The sequence below is a fragment of the Macadamia integrifolia genome, chromosome 1 (assembly GCF_013358625.1).
Source record: "Macadamia integrifolia cultivar HAES 741 chromosome 1, SCU_Mint_v3, whole genome shotgun sequence".
Taxonomy (NCBI): domain Eukaryota; kingdom Viridiplantae; phylum Streptophyta; class Magnoliopsida; order Proteales; family Proteaceae; genus Macadamia; species Macadamia integrifolia.
This window is the reverse complement of record NC_056557.1, coordinates 1,180,167-1,202,564: the sequence shown is the minus strand read 5'-3', so window position 1 is coordinate 1,202,564 and position 22,398 is coordinate 1,180,167. Positions and strand designations below refer to the sequence as shown.

Below are 22,398 nucleotides of genomic sequence, written 5' to 3'. Positions count from 1 at the left end.
TGACTGATTCCAATATCGATACTAATACCGATATCGATACCGAGTTTTAAAACCTTGCCCTGGGTAGATAAAATAGAGGCGGGTTCTTATCTTAAGGGTTGAAGATAAGGGTGTTAATCTATTCAGTTTCGGTGTATACGGTGTGGTTCGGTTCGGTTCAATTCATATTTATTTGGCTGAAACCAAAATCGCACCATTTACTAAACAGCTACACTTTCTAAAATCGCAACCGTTTAGTATATGGTTTCAGTTCCATGGTTTTTAAACAGTGTCGGTTTGACAGTTTTAAATAGTTTTGATTGCGATTTATTTTATACAATTTCTAAACGGTTGGTAATCGGTTTGTTAGTTTATTCACATGTTTACTAAAATTTTGCTTTTGTTGATAAACGCTTCAATCTTGTATCAAATTAAATGAGGCAATGAAGAAGCAAGAATTTAACTGCATAACCACATAACAAGAATAGATTATTGAATAGACCTATGGATAGCCTTTATGGTCCTTAATTATTCCCTAAATTAAACCATTATGTTTTGTTAAAACAATCAAATATTTAATCGTTATACGGATTAATCAGATTGGTTTGACAGTTTAAACAGTTCGTTTTCATGGTATTCATTCGGTTTGAAACCAATGAGTTAAACAATTAGAATCAACCCAACTCATTTAACTAATCGGTCTTAAATTTGAAACCAAAATCGAACCATTTATTAAACGATCTTGCGATCTCGGTGTAAACGGTCCGGTTGGATTTGGGTAAACGATTTTGTTTTCAAAGTCACATCTTTTACAAGAAGGGAGGATGACATCGAAATTACAAAAAACACCTCATTTAGAAAAGGATAAAAGTGACGTGGTTGAGGGTAAGAAAGGAAGGTTAGAAAATGTATAAACCCTACTGTTGTTTCTCTTCCTCCTTGAAAGGCCCTAAACTCCTAAATCCTCTGCAACCATGGAGGGCTTGGAAATGCACGAACCGCAATTTCCCATGGAAGAAAGCGACGACCTTTGCAATTCAATCCTCTCGCGATTCGGTAACTCCGTACAGGAAGATCATCAGCACCTCTGCTCAGTCATCGGCGCCATGTCCCAAGAACTCAAAGAACAAGGACTTCCATTAACGGCTGTAGTTTACTTTGGCGCAACAATTTCTTCACTTGATCGAATTTCCAATGGTTCCATAGCTTCTGATCCTGTAATCACAGCTCTTCTAACTTTTCTATCGATGATTCTTCCAAAGGTGTCAGTCGCAGTTTTGAGAAAGAAGAGAGATTTTGTTATGCAACCGATAGTTCGAGTCCTTCGTTCTGAATCCGTGACTGTAGGAGCCGTGACGTCGGGATTGAAGTGCGTTTCGCATTTTCTTATTGTCAGTGATAAGGCTAGCTGGTTGGAGATTTCTAATCTTTATTCCCTTCTTCTTAGCTTCGTTACCCATTCTGACGATAAGGTAAAATTTCAGTCCTTACACTCTGCATAAATTCTCTTCCATATTACGATATTTATATAATTGACATTTCTACATTTCAAGCAAATGTTTTGCATAATTTATCCGTGGTTTATTGGAAGCTAAAGTTCTCTGGATGGGTGTTAATTATTGATACATTCTTAATACTGAGTTCGTTAAATCATAGTTATTCAATCTAGGAAATTTTGTGTATGTGTAGTTTAAATATAAATTTGCCAATTACTTGTTTAGTTGTACAGCTCAGTTATCTATCGGCCCACCCTCTCATGGAGTTAGAAAATTTATTGTTGAAGACTTGATTTTTGAGCACCCCCTGTGTGGTTGTTGAAATTTTGTGTATTGTGTAGCTTAAATATAAATTTCCCAATTACTTGTTTAGTTGTACAGCTTAGTTATGACTATGCTACCCGGCCCACCCTCTCATGGAGTTGGAAAGTTTATTGTTGAAGACATTATTTTTGAGCACCCCTGTGTGGTTGTTGAATAACATGGATGGTTGAGATTGTTCGGTCGTGTTTACTTTATGTTTAACCAAGAATATCTTTTGTGGAATCATTGAATTATGTGCACTGTAGATGGTCATTTTCTGCCCATGCCTTGTGGACTGAACATAAAAATTACATGGAATAACATGGTCAGCTCGATTTTGAACAGGTAAGAAGGCAATCACATACATGTCTTCGTGACGTCCTACGAAGCTTTCAAGGGTCAGGGGTGCTGGCACCTGCCAGTGAAGGAATCACAGACATCTTTGCAAAATTTCTCCTACTTGCTGGTGGATCAAATTCTAATGCTTCAGAAAGGCCCAAAGGAGCACAAGAGGTTTTACATATTCTGTACGCTTTGAAAGACTGCCTACCTTTAATGCCCATGAAGTCCACAACAAGCGTCCTAAACAACTTCAAGTCTCTCTTGAAAGTTCGACAACCCATTGTTTCTAGGCGAATAACAGATTGTTTGCTTGCACTTTGTCTCTTTCCAACTTCAGAAGTTTCTCCTAAAGATCTGCTAGATTTGTTGCGCTCTCTTGCAAAATCTGTCTCTGCCGATGAGAAGTCCGTAGATGGCATGACTTTCACTGCACGCTTACTAGATGGTGGCATACGAAAAGCTTATGCCTTGAATAGACAACTCTGCGTGATTGAGCTTCCTCTTGTGTTCAATGCGCTTGGAGGTTTGTGATTTTCCTTTTCCTTATTGATAAATGTTTTTTTTCTTAAAGTTCTTAATTATGTAGGGTTAAAAACGTTTCCCTATTCCAAGTGCAGATCCATCTTTGTAATAAATGTGGAGTTGTGGACAAACTTTGATCAAAATCACTGCAATATTTGATTTTGTGGGACCAGTATTGAATTATGACAGTGATTCAGTGGAATCGCCGGAAGTCTTAAAATCCACTATAATTAAAATTGAATTAACTGAAATGTTAAGTTTTGAATATGATGAAATCAGTGGAGAATTTGGGACTACTTGAAGACAGCATTATAACACCTTTTGCACTTACTGAATCAGTGTTGTATTTCGGTCTCGACAGAAATTTTGGCATGTGAGCATGGGGAGGCTTTGTTTGCAGCCATGGAAGCATTTAAGAGTATAATAATTGCGTGCATTGATGAAAGATTGATCAAGCAAGGGGTGGACCAGATTGTGGTCAATGCTGAAATTGATGCAAGAAGGTCACAGCCAACTATCATAGAAAAAATATGTGCCACAATTGAGAGTTTACTTGGTTATCAGTACATTGCAGTTTGGGACATGGTGTTTCAGGTTGTTTCAACAATGTTTGATAAACTAGGTATTTCTTTTATTTCTATGTCCTTTGGAATATAGTTCATTTCATTTCATTTCAGGGGTTCTTTCCTTCTTGGATGTACAATAAGAAAGTATTTTTGGTCCTTCAAGCAAAACCTGGTGACATGCTTAAACAATTACACTTATATTTTTTATTATGATTTACTGCAAATTTCTGCTTTTATATGTATTCTTGTATGTTGGGATCATTGCAATCTGCTACAGTGTGTATACTTGTTATTAACCTAGTGATTGCTGGAGAGGATATGGTGAAGGCTAAACTCGAGCCAGGAAAATCCAGCAGAAATTTAGCTTGCACAAGATCTCACAGGTGGTATGAATAAGAAACCGAAACAGAGAAAGTTAATAACTTTTCCGCAATTTAGATCAGATAGGTCTGAAACTGTAATCAATGGACCTGTTATGCAGAAAGACTTTAGTCTGTAAAATCTGGCTTGAATCTGAGATCAAAACCATAGTTGTCACGGCTTCTGGGTACCCAAGAAGTTGGCGGGGTTCTGGAGATTAGTAGACCAAGAACATTATCATACATGCCTTAAGTAGCTGTCATAGTGCCCATCATGTTGTTATGGTAACTTTGATGTCTGCCAGTTTTTAGAATCTGTTTTCTTGTCATTCCTTTACTAATACCTTCTGGAACCTTGATTTTGAATCAGGATAAGCCTCAACCCTCAATCCCTTAACACTCAAAAAATAGAAGGAAGCAAATAAACATAGATTGTACAAAGTTTACACAGCAGTTACTTCTAACTTTAGGGTTTCCGGAAATATAGCTTTATGGGCCTTTTATATAGCTCCTCCTGTCCACAGCAATGCTTTTCTGCTATGTGACAACTGATTTGACCCTCTTGCCTGTTGTTTGGACATGTTGTTCTGAATTACTCACTTATAAAATTTTAAATGAATGATTTATAATTTTTATTTCATTTACTTAAGATATTATTCATAAATAAGCAAACGCCCCCCAAATGAATCTAATAAAAATATTTAAAAATTCAAAATCCCAAAGGATAAAAAGTCAACTCCCCAATTCAAGAAAAATAACTGAAATTTTGGTTATAGGGGCAATTTTCAACTTTTGAATGCTAGGGTTTTTCTCAAATTTAAAAATTTTATAAATCTTATTGTGACAGAAAATCACTAAAAAAAAACCGAAAGAGCAGTAAAATAATCTTTTGTTTTGATGTTTAAAACTTGGAAAAATTACGCCCCCTCCCTTGTATTTTTCCGAAATTACATGTGGGTCCAAGGGTTTGAACGATTTACGCTCCCCTCCCCTATCATTGACGGTGTAAACATGCTATTAGTTTTATGGAGCAAAAGACCGTATTACCCCCCTTTAGTAGGAAAGTCTTTAGATAAGATGACCATTATACCCTTTTATACTCTCTTGTATCCAAAACACTCAAATCATCCCTAACACATAACCGTTGGAGAAGTTTTGGGGAAAACAGGATTGCAAATCGCCCCCATCTGCAAGAAAACTTGGGTAGAGAAAAGCTTTGCAAATCTCCGGTGAGAATCTGATTCACTCTAACGAATGGTTAGCCATCAAAGCTGCAGCAACGTTATTGGCGTTGTTTTCTTCAATGAAACTGATGATGGAGTTGATGACGAGAAGGACAACAATACCGATGAAATCCTACCTATCTGGGGGTTGGCCACCACCGTTTGTAAAGTAGATCCATCTTTCTCAATAGCTCTTTGACAAGGTCTCTGAAGTTCTTTAGCTCTCTCCCTCAGCTCTATTCCTTCTTCTCCACCCATCAACCTCGGGCAACACGAGCAGTCTTATCTCTTCCAACCACATTTTCCACTCTACTACCCTCTTTCACTCTCAAGCTGATCTTCCGGTCTTCCACAATCAAAGTAATATTAGGAATTTGGTTAAGTAACAGAGGAAAAGTGAGCATGGGCACTCCTGAGTAACAATGTGTCAATAACCCTGCCACAGATGAATGGCATAAGACCCTCAATTGATCGCACCATGGCACTGCGTGTCCCATTTCGCCACAAGTATCTTGTAAGTTGGAGGCTTCAACGCGAGCAACCCACAAGTATCGAACCACACTGATGTGAACCCCATTGCAATTTTATGCATTTGTGTGGCGGACACAGGTAAGAAACTACCCAATGAAACATACAAGACAAAAATTTTGGGTTGACAATCCAACCACTTGAGGTAATTCGGAACATTGCCATTACTGGTTTCAGATGGTGTGAGTGTGTCTTGAGTAACATGAAAGGTATGGAGGGACCTATTGGGTAGATGGGTATTGGAAGGATTCCCCTTAAGGTGTCAATTACATGGGCTTGAAGCTCATAGAAGGAGGCAGATGGCAGATATCCAAAGTGAATTGCAGGGATTCCTAGGATGTAGGTAATGATCTCATCTTTCCTTTCTTTGAAGCAAAAGAAATCAGATTTCTATGATTCTTTCAGACAAATACTTAAAATAGGAAAAAAATACGAGAAGATATGATTGATACTTAGAAAATCTTTTAACAAACCTGAGAAAATTTTTAAATGGAACTGGTAGATGGCCGTGAGCAACAAGGAGGTGATAATGATAATGCAATGAAAACAGCGACGGCGCCATCGGCCAGAGCAGACTCACCGGAATATTCCTCCGATTTCCTATGGCTACTGCCCATCCCAAGGAAGACTCGGCTATAATACAAGTTGCGGGCGGCTCAAGCCGATCAAGAAGCTGATCAAATGGAGCTTCCATCCTCGTGTAAACAGCTTCAATGAACGGTTCCTTCCCTACTTGGTGTTCTTGGCTGCCTGAGGCTGAAGATTTGCAGAGCAAGGATTGAAGACCTAGGTTGAAGATGATGAAAGTGAAAGAGGGATTTTTCACTTAACGTTCCTCCCCTCTTTTCTTCGTTTGACGGGTCTTTTGGTCTCTTCACTTAATTTTGAGGGCATTTTTGGTATAAAAATGGTGACCTCATCAGCTAACAGTTTCAAACTCACGGACACTAACGGATTGGACTCAAATGTAAAAATCTTTCAAACTACATGGGAGGGGGCGTAAATTGTTCAAACCCTTGGACCCGCATGTAATTTCGGCAAACTACAGGGGAGGGGGACATAATTTCCCTTAAAAATTTATTATTTCCATTCAGGGTAATTTTAAACAACATTGACACACCAAATAAGGTTTGACCGGAACATAAGTCCTTTAATATAAATCAAATTTAAGCAATCTTGGATTTGTTGGAAAGTTGGTTTTGTGCTCTATCTAATACAAAAATTCTCATATAAAAATAATCATTTGACCAGTCAAACTTGTTTTAGTATAAGAACATTTCTCTAAATGTTGATTTTTTATGGCTTGATGTGACTTAATGTTGATTTTTGATGACTTGTTGTGGCTTAATGTTTATTTTTAATGATATAAAGTATATGTAGCATACTAAATTATGTTAGAAGAGGGGAAATAAAATATAACAGTTGGGTGCCTTGGGTCGCCTTGTCGCTTGACAAGTATGAAAGTTCTTGGGTTGTTTGATTTATGTTGTGTCTGTTAGTGTTTCCTCCCCCACCACTGTTCTGTCCATGTGTGCAGGACGACAAGTGATCCTTTTTTTTCTATACTAAAATTACTAAATTTACCCCGACATTGTTATGATTTATTGTACTTGATTTACTCCTTTACTCACCCTCTGGTTATTATCCAATCCCCAGGAGAATATTCCTCCTATCTATTGAGAGGAACCATTAAGAGCCTAGTAGATATGCAGAAGCTACCAAAGGAAGACCTCCGTTCCAGTTCCAGGGAACAGGTGATCACAATTTCTTTTTTTAAATAAAAAAGAAACTTTTATTTATAGGATGAATCTCATTTCTCCATGAAGCTGAATTATCCATCTTTAATTTCAGTCCAACAATATATTTCGGTACTTTGTATGGTTAGTTTATCAATATCTATATTCTACCTTGAATATTATTGAAGATCAATGTTATTGTTCACCGAAATAATTTCAATTTTGAAAATTTATTTCCCATACTTTTTCCCTTAAACTGTGTTTCTAGCTCTAAAATTTGTAGAATTGATCTAATTGCTGAGATTAGCTGACCCCATTTAGTTGGGATAAGGCTGAGTTATTGTTGTTGATCTACTTGCTGAGGTGTCGATGTCATTCGGAATTTGCAGCTTCATGAATGTTTAGGATCAGCTCTTGGTGCCATGGGGCCTGAATCTTTCTTAAGCTTAATTCCCCTTAATTTGGAGGCAGAAGACCTCTCTGAGGTTAATGATTGGGTGATTCCGATTTTGAAGAATCATACTGTGGGCGCTCGTTTGAGCTTCTTTACAAAGTCAATCTTGGGCATGAAAGAACTGATGAGGGAGAAATCCCGGATGGTATGAACCTTGCCTTAGTATGTAGCTTGGTTTTGCTTCCTAGTATGTGTTTGTTCTACTAGTAATGCCTGCTTTTGGCAGCTTGAGCAAGAGGGGCGGATTGTCTCAGCAAGAATCGCAGAAGGACTTGCACGTAAACTGTGGTCCTTGTTGCCTGCGTTCTGCAACTATCCTTTAGATAATGCTGATAGTTTCAAGGATCTCAAAATAGCATTATGCAGTGCTCTTCAGGATGAGCCTGATGCACGTGATATCATATATTCCGGCCTGCAGAGGCTCATTGAACAGAATAGGAGATCGCTGGAAGAGAATAAGGATCAGTCTAATGATGAAATAAGAATTCCTGAACAGAGAGCTCGGGCCTATTATACGCCACAAGTTGCAGCAGATAATTTGAATATTCTGAGGTCTTCTGCTCGTGAGTTTTTGTTACTTTTATCACGGATCTTCGAGGAGTCTTTAAATGATAGTGGTGGACATTTGCAGGTACTTTTCTATGCATATATATATATATATATATGTAGTAGTTGCATGCCTATGGTAACTGTGTTAACTTCTTCCTTTCTTGTTATTTTATTTCAGTGTTATCTTGAATTTGGATCTTGCCATGGTGGTGTGAGTTTTAATAGGATCTTGAGGTATTGTCTTGTGAAATGCATCCTCTAAACACTCCCACTTTGATTAGATATATATATATATATATATTACTCTAGTCCAAGAAAAATAGGTGGGTAAATTAGTCATTTTCTGGAGCAATATTTCTCTGAATTTCCACACCAGCTCATCACTAAAGGTTCTAAGCATAATTGTCGAGACATCACCTAGGCGACAAGGTGCTCCTTAACCTTGAATGCCTTTGGTTGCAAAGTTGGCCAAGGTGCCTACACCCAAAAAAGAAGAAAAATGGTGCAAAAAGTAGGGATGATGGAAAATATAGGAAAATTAAGAGAGAAAGAAAGGAGAGGGAAAATGGTAGAATATTAATGGGAGAAGGAAGAAGAAGAGGAACCAGAAACAGCAAACAACCATTGTTTGTTTAGAAGCAGCAGCCGAAGCTACTGTCAGGGATGGTGTAGCAGTTGTCAATGCTACCGGCACTGCCACACTGGACCAAGGTTTAAGATCTCGATCTTGGCCCTGATCTCGCTAAGCCAAAATAGCAAGATCTTGCGTTTTTTATTGGTCGACTCAGTGGTTGGTCTCGGTGGCCATATGGTCTTTGTAGCCCCTGAAACTTCCAATTTACCCTATATTACACCTTCTAAACACAGTGGAACATCAAATTTTTTATATTTATTTTTTCTGGTGTAAAAATCAAACCTAAAATGGTACTTTGACTTTGTACCCTATGTAAGTAGTCTTCGACTCTTTGGACCCTGGGCTAGTATGCTTTATTCCACAATCCACAATCCACACTCCACACTCCACACATGACACAATATCTAATACTTTTAGAAGTTGGAACACATAATTAATTTAAAAAGTGTAAATAATCATAAGGATTTAAAAAAACATCATTGATAATGACTTAATTGTTTAGCAATTAACATTGATGACTGATGAGTCACATTCATATACATTGAAATGACAAGATAAGCCACATAGCTATATAGGTACAATACGTATTACATGGCAAATGTAGATATATTATACTCATCCTAGAGACTTAGACTCTTAGTATTGAAATGAGTTTTGGGCCATATCATCATAACCACCATATTGTTGTTGCTGACGTTAACGCATGCTTTGCTCTGATTGAATCACAAAGGCTAGCCATATCATAGTATGTCAGAGGTAATACTCGAAGTCTGCGACAACAGCCCTATACACATTATCATCAACATAGTGGAGGGACCTTATCCTTGGGTAGATATCTCTGAAATGTAATGAACCGAATTGAGATCCACCGTTACAATATGGTGCTTGTTGCATCAGAACCTGCACCGGCATGTATGGCTGGGGGCTAGAATCCCAAATATGCTATCCACAAAACTTGACTCTTTTACTTAGTGGTAGAGGGAAAGGAGGTGGCATGTGGCTGCACATGTCCAAACTGAGCAAACTGACTATAGTGATGATTGTAGTCTAATCGTGGTTCCCCATGCCATATATAGTTGACGGTGCATGCAATTGCTCCCTATAAATACCACTCTCCATACTCTACCTCCTAGAGTGTCAACCAAGCTCCTAATTGAGATGTCTATGGGGTCCATGCTATCATACTCGACACCATTGTGTGTGAATCGGTGATATAAGCCTCTCGTGTATGTCCACTCTCGATGTATGTTAAAAAATTTTGACTGCAATTTTGAACCTTGCATGGAACTAACCCACATTATATGGCAGTAAGGTAAGGGTGTCAATTGGTTCGGTTCGATTTCGTAAAAAATGATGATAAGGTGGACCAGAACCATACCGAGAACTGACTCAGTTCCGTATTTAGATACTCAAGCCGATTTAGTTCTGCTCGGTTCGGTTTCGGTTCCAATTCGGTTTTGATGTGGTTTTAATTCGGTTTTGTACCTCAGTTTTTATCAGTCATGAAAATGGTTCCACTTTTGGACCATGATTGTGATGGACCAAAGGCCATAATGGGCTCAAGTTATGGGCCTTATGGAACTCCAAAATTGTCTTAGCATGTAAATATATGATGATAAATTGCAAAAAAACAGTTACCACCTAAAAAGTCTCTCTTAACGATACTAGGGTTTTTTCATTTTTTCGGTTTTAAGAGAAATTCTGTTTGGTTTCGGTTCAAATCGACGATTCTTACACCCTAAACCAAAACCGAGCCGAACCGAGGTCTATACTCACATACTCAAACTGAATTTGAACCGAATTAATTCAGTTCGGTTTGGTTCGGTTAATTCGGCTCGATTTTGGATTCGGTATTCAATATTCGGTTTCGGTTTGAAATTACCGATACTGAATACCGATATCAAAACCTTATCGAATCATTGTATGGAAACCATACTGAAGGAGATTTGGTATGATTTCAATATGACAATTATTTCTTCCCGGTACGTTACGGTACGTATTTAAGACAAAACTGTTTGGTATGTACCGAAACATACCGACCGAAATCATACTGAATACCATGCCAATATACCGACTGTATATACATATAAGGCAAAATATGGCAAAATATTGTACCGAAATCGTACCGATCTGGGGTAGGATATAGGTATTGAATTGTGGGTATCTTTCTCGGTGTTGTAGGGTTTCGGTATTGTCTCTTGGCCTGTTGTTCCGTACTGGTTGACACCCTTATTAAGGAGATGTTAGAAAACAAAAGAATTAGAAAACTTAAACAACTTGATATCCAGAAATCTGATGTGATGCACATAAGTCACTTAATGGACTTATTTTATTGCAAATAAGTCTTAGGCTGGGTTATGTATGTGTTGGGCCTTTGATCCCATGGGTTTGCTTCGTAATGGGCCATTTTAAATGGCCTAAAATATGGGTAGAAAGTAGGAGAACAAGATTTAATTCATTACTTTAGTTAGAGCCTTGTTTGAGTCTATTTCCTTTGTTATTTCAGTTTTTTAATCAGTTTAGGTTTCCCAATTAGTTAAGGATTGAGTTAGGCCTTTCCTTTTTAGTGTTTGAGTCAGTTTTGAGTATTCTATATAAGTTTGTAAGGGGCTACAACATTGAACACGAATTTATGAATGAAAAAAAAAAAAGATGGCTTATGTTGTTGTGCTGTGGGATGCAGTTGGGTGAGATGCCCTAGGTGAGATGCCCATTCACTAGTTCTTCCCCCTTCTCAACCCTCCATCGAATTCTCTTTCTTTTCTTATTTTCTTTTTATTTGTTTGTTGTGAGAGACTGTTTGCGAGCTAGAACCAAGCCATTTGGAGGACATCTTCTCTATTCAGCCAGAATTTCAGATCATTCCTGAGATTAGGATCACTTGTGATTCTAGTTCTACATTATGATGTGGCAGGAAGGCTGGTTGAATACTGTAAATAGCCTGTAGAACCAGTGGTCCAAGAATCAGAATGATCCGATGATTGGATCTGCAGAACTAATAATAAAAAAGGGACATGCCCTGTGAACGAGGCTCCAGCCACTGTGGGGTTTGGGTAGGGTCATAATGCACACAGCCTTACCCTCGCTTCACAAAGAGGCTGTTTCCCAACTTGAACCCACAATCATGACGTCACAATGGAGCAACCTTACTGTTGGATCTGCAAAATATGATATAGACAGAATTTAGGAACTAGGTAATATCAAAAAATAGAAAGTTAATATACTGCAGGTACATAGAGATCAACCTATCAGAGGTACTTCATACTTGGATCAAATGGACTCTCCTTGAAGGGGAAAATCTTGTCAAAATATGAGCCCAATCCCATGGTTAGAAAGGTTGATATGATAGGTCCAATCTGAAACCAGAATAGTGAAGACTTCTCGAATCGCAGGCTGCTGAAATGGGACAGAACTGAGTTGAGTGATTATAGAAATAACAGCAGAGTTAGTAGGGGACAAAAGGCACACCAGGCTTCAGTTCTGATCACCAATGAACCACCCACACAGGCTCTGAAAGTTGCTGTAAATTAAAAGACATAATGAAAGAAAAATGAAAATAAGAAGAGTAGCAGTAGACTAGTAGGATATGTCGGTATCTCAGCTACTGTAGAGAAGGTTTTCCACTTTCTTCAATCTGGAATCCCACAGAAGATTGCTTCTCACACCCCATGGTTGTTCAAGCAAGACTTATTTTGAAAAATTCAAATTCGTAGGAGGCTAAGTCCCTTTATTTATAATATGCTGATGGCTACACACAATAGGAAACTCTCCAAGTAGTAAGAGATCCGTTACAATTAAGCAACCATATAATAACTCGCAACAATCTAGAAAATAGAAAGTGCTAACATAGAAACTACTAAACAGAATTCCTCAGCTAAATAATTTCAAGAATAAAACTATCTAAGGTATCCTCCACTAGAATCTTTCCATGGCAATCAGGAAGTTTCCAGCAGTATACAGTATTCTTGATGTAGACGCCCATGCTGGCCTACATTATTGGAGGAGGAAGAAAGCCAGCCAACCCAACCAGCCTTTGGGCTGATCTAGGCAGCCAGCATGGCCCCACAATTTTGGTCCTATGCTGGTCCATTCCTGCAGCAATCAAACCAGCATAGCAGCACTATTGGGGTTCTTTGCCTAGGGTGAACCAATCTTACATCACTTTTAAGTAGACCCCACACAAGATCTGATCTGATCTGATCCTGTCAGGCCCACAAATGCTGAGAACTAAAGCTGGTTAATACCCAGCCCAGTTGTCAAGCCCAAAAACCTGTGGGCTGATTGGTCTGGGCCAAGTTGGCTGGGTGGCTTGCTGCGCTGATCTGTCCACTTTCTTTCCTCCTTCAATCTACATCACATCTAGATGCCCTGGTCACCTAGGCGGGTGTCTTAGTTTCCTTGTGTCCAGGCTTCTTCCAATGTCTTAGGTCATTCTAGGTGATGTGACAGCTGTGGTCTGGAGTCCTCAGGCTTGCCAAGGGTATTGTGGATATAGGACAGATCCATCCTTGTTCAAGGTTCCTTTAGGGAATTAAATGGCCATGTATTCCAAGATCAGGCTACAATCTATTCTCTGAGTCGGTGCTGACAAGAAATTCGTAACTGAGTGGAATATTGTCCTTGAGGAAATCTATGACCCCAAAATAGTATGTAGGAGGTGTTTAGAGAAGTTATAGTTAATTTTTATTGTTGTTGCTGTCATCATTCAAGTCTTGTGTTTTTGCGATCTTTGTTACTTTTTTATTGAGGGAACGGCCTATTTATGCGTCCTAAGTAATACATGATTTTTGGACATCAAGGGTGTGGAGGAAGTGGGAAGATGCTAGAGAGCCTTGGACCATTTTCATGGGCTGAAAAGGGGGAGAGAGGGTAAGAGCACAGTTTGTTTGGAAATATTTCTGCATTATCAAAAGGAGTTTGATCTTAGTGTGTTCCGTGTGATAAAGGCTTCAGCAGATGAGGTTACTAAATCTGGAGCTTGAATGGGCATTATCTGTTTGCTTTGTGTCTTTGTAATATGCTTCTTCATAAAATAAGTTATGTAGCAATTCCTTGGCACAGCAAGGCATGGATTAAATGCAGCAACGAAATGGCAATCTAGGTTGTTTACTGGTGCCAAATTCAAATAAAGGACAAAATAGTTGAAAGAGAAGAGAACAAAGGCAACAAGGGTGTTTTCATATCATAATGAGTTAATAACAACTAGGAATTTTCTCCAGTCCTTTAGAAAACATCGAAGTGGGTTCACAATGAAGAATAGCAGTATTTCTTCTAAAGCTCAAACTCCAATTTGCTAGAATAAGCTGTGGAATTGATAGGACAGCCTTCTTGGACTTTTTATCTTCCTATCCTTGATGAAGTGAAAAGATGGAAACATATTTGACCTATAATCATCAAATACTTTGTACATTCTGAAGAAAAAGGAGAGCTGTTCATCTTATCTCATGGACTTGGGCTTGTTAGTTTGCCCATTTCTTTTGTTAAAGAGGCTGTTTCCATACTACATTCCCAGACTTTTTATTCAGTTAAATCTCTCTCTATTGCATCTTCCTTGATTAACAGGATATTATGCCAAGTTTCCAACAACAGAAATGCTAATAAGTATTGATGCAAATTAACTTTAGAATTGTCAATCATTGGTTTTTATAACCATTCTATGAATGAGCTCTTCTAAGTGATATTAGTTGTCATCTGTCTCATGCATGGTGCTTGGGAGTTTAAGAAGCACATAACAATTTTTTTGAACCATTTACAGTCCACGATCAGTGAGTTTGCTTCCATATCAAATGAGGAAGTAATCATGAGGAATTTCACAAGAACAATGCAGAGGCTTTTGGCGGAGACTGAGGCTGCTAAAGCTGAACAGTCTAGAAACAGTGCTATGCAGATTGATGGCGCAGGGACTGAAGGTCCACCATCACTTGCTCGGAGGCATGCTTTCTTCTCTAATACATATGGGTTCATTCTCTTAGTAGTTTGAAAATTCTCAGTGCTGTTGTTTATAGAAAGATCCTCTCATTTTAATTGTAAAATACGTCAGATCTTAATCGTGGGGAAGGATGAAGATTGCCTCTGTAGTTTTTTTATATTATTATTGTTATTTGTTTCTGACAGTCTTACCTCTCTTTATTGTATTTTCAGGGCACGATTATTGGACTTAGCTGTATCTTTTCTTCCTGGTTTGCATGTTAAAGGGGTCGATCTTCTATTTGCTGCAATAAAACCAGCATTAAAGGTATATTTTTCTACCAATTGTTGTTGATTCTAGTTCGTTGTCTAAGGGTACTCGTATCTTTTTTTCTCTTCTAATAATGTTGCCTTTATAATGTTTGTGATTTTCTGATTTGCAGGTTAAAGAAGGTTTGGTCCAGAAAAAGGCATACAAAATTCTTTCAATTATTCTCAGGGTATTGATTCTATTCCAATTTTCTCAAGCTCTATGTATCTGTCCACTATCAAATGTAAATGGAGCTTTGTTGATGTTACATCATGTTGTAATTTGGAATGATTGATGCCTCCCGTATTTGAACTGTAGTCACTGTCTCCGTTGGTTTTTACACAAACATGGACATATAGATAGGAAGGGACCCATGATATGTTTATTAACCATTTTAAAACATTTCAAGTGAAGATTTTTCCATTCAGATGATCATTGTCTGTGAGAATCTTGGACCTGTCTGATTTAGTTGTGATAAGGTTTAGTTGAGTGAAGTTGATAGATTGAAGCTCACAGCCATCCTTTACGGGATTATTGTAGTCAGATTTGATTTAGTTGTGATGAGATTTTATTTGAGTGCAGTTGATCAATTGAATCTCAAAGCCATCCTGTTGGATAGACGTAGCATGAATTTGGATTTCCCAGTCATCAAGTTTATGGAATATTTGAAGGATACACTTATTTATTTACTTTGATGCAGAAGCTGTCTGTGTTTAGTTTTTTTACTGGAGAAAACATATTTTGAACCTGGTCTGAAGTAGCTGTACCAGTTCAAGAAGCTGAAATCTTAAAATATAGATGGTATTTTGACTGATATTTTTGCTTAATTATGGGCAGGATCGTGATGAGTTCCTTTCAACCAAACTTGATGACTTGCTAGACCTGATGATTGACGCACTGCCATCCTGTCACTTCTCAGCCAAACATCATAGACTTGATTGCTTATATTTCTTAATTGTCCATGCCTCCAAGGTTGTTAGAAAATTGTACATATCTTTACTTCAGACTTTCAGCAGTATGCCCCTGATGTATTGAAGCCTAAGCTTTTCTTATTTTTACAGAATGCAACAGAACAGAGGAAAAGCAACGTCATTAGTTCTTTTCTAACTGAGATAATACTTGCACTGAAAGAGGTATTCATTGTAGCCTCCTGGAATCTTTGGTTAGGTATTTGTTGGAACTTTTTTATTGACTTGGTCATTATTATGGTAGTTTACCTGTCCATGAAATATAAAACTTCATCCAGAATCAGACAGGCTGGCCTGGAAATTGGATCAGTAACTGATTCTCATGGCTCTGATGCACCAAAGGCAGGTCAAAGCTGGCAACTGACCAGTCTCCGTCAATGTTTGATCCATAAACAGTTCTTTGAACTGGCATCCAGTTATTATCCATGACTTATTAAAGGTGCGGGGAAGGAAAGAAGAAAATTGTAAGGATGGTGTTTCTGTAGAGGAACTTCCACCCCTCCCCCTCAAAGTTGGGTATAAATATCCTACTTTCCTTTAATAATTCTCCTTATCTCAGTTTTCGAGTTGGACTGAGGCAGAAAGAACTGCCAAGTCCTGGACAATAATTAAATGGACTTCTTCCATTTTTCCCAACATCTTGTATCCTTAGTTCATGTTTTCAGACGCTTCCTACATGGCTACATCAGTGTTGGTTTGTTCTGGACTTCTCGTTCTGCTCACTGTATTCCTATGGTTTTGCAATATACCCTGGTTGGACTCTATCCAGAATAGCTTGAGTAGTAGCATACTTGATATGTAACTTAAGGGGGTGATTTGACACTCGGGGAAACAGAAATTTTCATCAATCTCGACAGATTTAAATTGAAATTTCGGACATTTATTACTAGTAACTGCTGATCGAGTGTCTTTTGTGAATTAACTTTGCAGGCTAATAAGAAAACAAGAAATAAGGCTTATGAGATCCTTGTTGAAATTGGTCATGCATGTGGCGATGAAAATAGAGGTGGCAGAAAGGAATTTTTGCAACATTTTTTTAACATGGTATTATGTTGATGGTTGCTTGTTTGTGATTGTAGTTCTCTTAAATGTTGTCTATTACATTACATTGTGAAGTTTTGAGACATTACTTGGAAGGCTAAAATTTGATCGACCATCTTATGCCTCTATTGGCGCAATTTCTCCTGATTACAGGTTGTTGGATGCATGGCTGGTAAAACACCACATACGATCAGTGCTGCAGTGAAAGGTTTAGCTCGCCTGGCTTATGAATTCTCAGATCTTGTCTCAGTAGCTTACACTTTGCTTCCATCTTCTTTCCTTCTCCTACAGAGAAAGAACAGAGAAATAATCAAGGTCTATTCACTCTCTTTCAGAATGATATATTTTCATCATCATAACTATTTGGTTTTAGCTGACTTGCCAAACGAATCTAAGGTCTCAGATCCCTTGCTACTTAAAAAGTGTATTTTTTATTCACTTCACAGTTATTGATTAGCTTGTCTGGTTTCATTCTTAATGCAGGCTAATTTAGGTCTGGTAAAGGTATTGATTGCAAAATCACAAGCTGACTGTTTGCAAACACACTTGAGAAGCATGGTTGAAGGACTGTTGAAGTGGCAAGATGACGCTAAGAACCATTTTAAAGCCAAGGTTTGTCTTTCTCAGGTTTGAACGTCTGAAGTAGTAAGTATTATTATCATAAATATTAAGAGAAAGGTTGTCTAATGAGGGATAGCTAAATGACCTTCAGGTCTGGTAGGGTTATCTCATTCCATTTGGTACTTAAAGCAACCCTCTCTTGGCAGTGCAGCTGTCACATATGACCCAGGGAATGCTAGGAACCCTTTTGACACTATTAGCATCAAGGTCCTCCCTCTAGTTTTGCAAAATAGTAAACACAAATCATACGTCTAACATCTACAATAGCATTGTTGGGAATGTGAGGATATTTAAAACTCGTCAACTCCTTGTTTCCGTAGATTGCATCGAGAGCACATGAAGGATTTGTAACGTGGATTGTTTCTGGGAAACACCCCCATGTTACTGTCATGCAATTTATGCAATTCCTTCTAGATTGTTTCCAGTGCTTCCAGACCATCAATGGAATGCAGATTTTTGTCTAATTTTTTCCTCGGGGCATCAGTACCAGTTGCAGTGTTGTCCCCCTTTTTTGTCTTTTGAAGCTGGTGAACCCTTTATTTATTTATTTATTATTATTATTTATTTATTTATTTTTGGAGTTGAGGGGAAATGGTCCTCATTATCAATGTTTCTGTCTACTTATGTTTGGTATTGGCAGGTCAAGCATCTCCTTGAAATGCTTGTTAAGAAATGTGGTCTAGAGGCTGTTAAAGCTGTGATGCCTGAAGAACACATGAAGCTCCTTACAAATATCCGGAAGGTTAGAAAAATTCTTCTGATTGAAATGCTTATCAAATTAGTGCTTTCCTGTTCAAACATTGTTTGTGGTGAGCACAGATAAAGGAAAGACAAGAGCGGAGAAGTTCGGCTAACTCTGAGGAAGAAGCTAGGTCTCGTCTTTCAAAAGCATCCACATCCAGGTACCTATGTCATTTGCAGAACTAATCAAAGATGTTATTTTTTTGTAATTTTGTTTTCTTTATCCTTGGTCTTTGCCTGGAGTCCAGATTCTCTTAAATACAGCTTGAGACTGGAAATTCAATGAAAATCAAATATACGAAATCCTGTGGTTTTGAACCTGGGCTATGCAATCATGTGTCATTCTCCAAGATGGCCTTCTATATTGTACTGTCAAGTATAAGATCTTCTTTTGCGGTCCCATGTAGACATTTCAGTGAAAAATTCAGTGGAGGCATTAAATTAATTGTGAAAAACTTTAACAAAGGGGTTTCACACAACTCAACTCAAGTTACTCAACTCAGCTCAGCTTTATCCCAACTAAATGGGGTCGACTACATGGTTCCCTTTTCTCTGATTGACTCTATTCAAAGACACTTGTTATTAGTCCTAAATTATGCATGTATTTCTCCACTTCTAGAGTCATTTAGGCCTACCTCTGGCTCTTTTAGCTCATTCAATTTGGAATCAAATCAAAACTCCGTACTGGAGCATTCAAAGGCCGTCATTCCATATGTTGATGCTGCCTCAGACTAATCTCTTGCAACTTAAATACTGGAGTAACTCTTAGATTAACTCTAATTTGTTCATTCCTTATTTATTTTTTTCTAATTTTGTTACTCATCCTCGTCAGCATCTTTGTTTCAACTTGTTTATGTTTTTTTACTGCCCAATATTCAGCTCCATACATCATTGCTGATCATATAACTGTCATAAAAATTCATTATGTGTTGTCTCCATAATATGCTATTTGTTAATGGTGATTTCTGATCATTGAATATTTTCAGGTTTAGTCAGTGGAATCATACAAAAATATTTTCTGATTTTGGGGATGAGGATACCAAGGGTAGTGATGAAGCTACAACAGTTACTGGTCGCCGCAGCAACGCCGCTCAGTCGAAACTGTCTTCATCAAGGTCAGCAATTTGATTTTTGAACAGCATATGTTGTTTTATGGAAAGAGCACTTACCTTTTTTTTTTTTTTTTTTTTAAATAAATTTTGGGGTTAAATGAGACCATCTATTCAATATCTGTTAAGTTCACCAATTTGAACTGTTGAGACGCTTGATAAGAATGTTTGAGAGTTCGTACAGACTCAGGTTTTAGCATGAAACTAGCACCTGTTACTAGAATATTACCTGCCATAGTGCATGTCCAGGCGGATGATGACAGGCTGGTAGCTTCTTCGCATGCCATAGTTCTTGACGCTGCTTGTATTTCTAACAAGCTGTTGTGGCTTTGTTGACCATGGATAATGTGTAGGTCAAAGAGAACTCATCGAGCAGCTAAAAGCCTGCCAGAAGAATTTTCTGCCCAATTAGGAGACGATCCACTTGATTTACTAGATCAACTAAGGACAAGGTCGGCCCTCAGATCCTCCGGACAACTTAAACGGAAGCCAGAATCAGATGATGAGCCAGAGATCGATTCTGAAGGACGCTTGGTGGTCCGTGAGGAAGGAAAGCCAAAGAAGAAAGAGTCCCCTGCTGATCCTGACATGGATGTCAGAACTCAAGCAAACAGCCATTTATCTGAAAATACTTCAAAACAAACCCAGAAGAAGCGCAGAAAGACATCAGCAACTGGGTGGGCATACATAGGGAACGAGTACTCTAGCAGGAAGGCTGGTGGGGATGTGAAGAGGAAGGGAAAGCTTGAGCCATATGCATACTGGCCACTTGATCGCAAAATGTTGAGCCGTAGACCAGAACAGCGAGCAGCTGCAATGAAGGGTATGGCTAGTGTGGTGAAGCTGACAAAGCAGTTGGAAGGCAAGAGTGCATCAAATGCACTGTCGGTGAAGGCTTTGAAGTTGAAGAGGAATCAGAAGAAGGGCAGCAAAAAGACCAGAAAGTGAGGTCTGAGCTATATGCATCATCTGTAATGTAGAAAGAATAGGGTGGTACATACCGGCGATTTGGTTAACATTTATCCTGAAATGTGATCGACGTTGGTCTCATTTTTGAGGGGTATCAGTTCCATTATGTATTTATCAGCGGATGATTATAGGGAAGAAACCCAAGTTTTTGAATATAAGATGAATGAGTAGTATCAATTTTGCTAGCTTCCATTAATCCTTATTGAGTTGAAATTTGCCTATGAAGAAGGCCAGAGCCTGTTGGTATTTGGACTACACCCAAGTATTACCTCATGCATGGTTCCAAATATAAAACGGTTTAGTTAGTTATTGGAGAATGATCTTTATGGTCCAATATGATCTAGCAAGAGCATTCAAAGACCTTCTGCTGCCTGATATATCAACTATTATCATATGTTAGATACTGCATTAAAACCTTGAAAGGGGAAGAAATACAGTTCTTGTATGGTTTGGTTTACCTTACATATTAATACAAATTTTATGAGAAAAAAATGGTTTTTTTTTTTTTTTTTGGGGGGGGGGGGGCTACTATCAGTTTCTTAGCGGTTAGGTTTCGATTTTGGTTTGGCTTTTGAATCGGTTTCAATTAGGTTTTGTGCTCGTTCAAGGTCCTAATACCTCATACTGAAACCAAACCAAATAAGCACTTTTTTTGTGCGGCTTGGTTTCGATTTGGTCCGATCGGTTTACCTGGTTCTGATATTTGACATCCTACTGTGCAAGCATGTAAGTAAAATTAATATTATTTAGGAATAAGGTGTATGCTACCCTCCTGGCTCTGAGACCCCCCCTCCCTATTATGAATTTGGAGAATTGTTTCCTATAGGGAAGTGCTGTTGGAAAAAAAAAAAAAAAATCCTCCAATTAATTGGATGTCCAATTAATAATCCAAGGGATGGGAGGACCTAAGGAAGCACACCTATGTATTGAGATATGTGTCCAGGTTCTGCTCTTGGATCACTAATTTTTTTTTTTGGTGAATCTTGGATAACTAATTGGGTGTCCAATATTGGAAAATTGCCTAATTCATGTGGTTCTTGCGCATGCACAAAGGCCAATGGAAATGCATGAGGAAGAATGCGCATGGGAGTTATTTTCCTTTTCATGGGGTATGAGCTGGTCATTTTGTACTCCATGTGTCTGGTGCTGAGGTACGGATGTGAATTCGAAACTGAAATTATTTATCAAAATCAAACCAAATCGTTTACACCGAAACCGTAAAACCATCATTTATTAAGTGACTCGGTTTCGATTTTGATTTTAAAGTTTAAACAGTTGATAAACCTTTTAAATAAACTATTAAACTGATTAACATTCAATGTTAAGTTTACATACATTTCATTAAAAAAAAATAATTAAGTTTAGATTAAACAACTATAAAAAAAAATAAAAAAAAAAAAACAAAAGCAAAAACACATAACAGTAAACAATTCAATTTAATGATACAATTTAAATCCATTTCATAGAAAAATTTTAAAGGTAAAGAAGTTGTTTGGATAAAAAACTTAGGAAAAAAAAAACCATTTAAACCGAAATTGTTTATAAATGATTTAGTTTTAATATATGAAACCGTTTATCAAATGATTCGATTCTGGTTTTACCTTAAAAAATCTTGCATCAACTAAATCGAATCCTTACCCCCTGCTTCGTAGAAGAGGCTGTTTCCAAGTTTTGAACCTAAGACAAACAGGTTGCAATAGTGCTACTTAACCGTTGTGCCATAGGCTTGCCCACTATGATTAGACTCTTGGGGCATCATTATATTCTCACCCCTAGTGATGAAGCCAAAATTACTCCTCCCTCAAGAAACAACATCTGCCATTCTGATAGTTTCCACAATTTTTTGCAAGACAAACAAATGCTTAGCACAGTAATTAGGAGTACAATTTGGCCAACTATGTGTAAGTTTTTGTTATATTTAGATAATTTCTAAATAGGCTCAACCAATACAATATGAATTCAGACACAATACTTAGCACGATCGCCCATGTACACCATTTCCAGAAAACAAACAATGAAGACCATAGTCTCTTAACATTCA

The 22,398-nt window shown here is 37.9% G+C and overlaps 1 protein-coding gene across 1 annotated transcript; it reads left to right on the top strand.

Moving 5' to 3' along the window:
• The first annotated feature begins 908 nt into the window (after positions 1–908).
• Positions 909–20,542, top strand: LOC122077578 (RRP12-like protein). Its single transcript, XM_042643549.1, has 18 exons — positions 909–1,451; positions 2,124–2,643; positions 3,004–3,264; positions 6,975–7,072; positions 7,444–7,653; positions 7,735–8,139; positions 14,447–14,622; positions 14,833–14,926; positions 15,042–15,098; positions 15,746–15,880; positions 15,970–16,041; positions 16,807–16,920; positions 17,071–17,232; positions 17,401–17,529; positions 18,179–18,280; positions 18,358–18,440; positions 19,266–19,394; positions 19,742–20,542. The coding sequence occupies exons 1-18, from the start codon at positions 954–956 to the stop codon at positions 20,334–20,336; spliced, it is 3,840 nt and encodes a 1,279-aa protein (XP_042499483.1). The 5' UTR covers positions 909–953; the 3' UTR covers positions 20,337–20,542.
• The last annotated feature ends 1,856 nt before the right edge of the window (positions 20,543–22,398 follow it).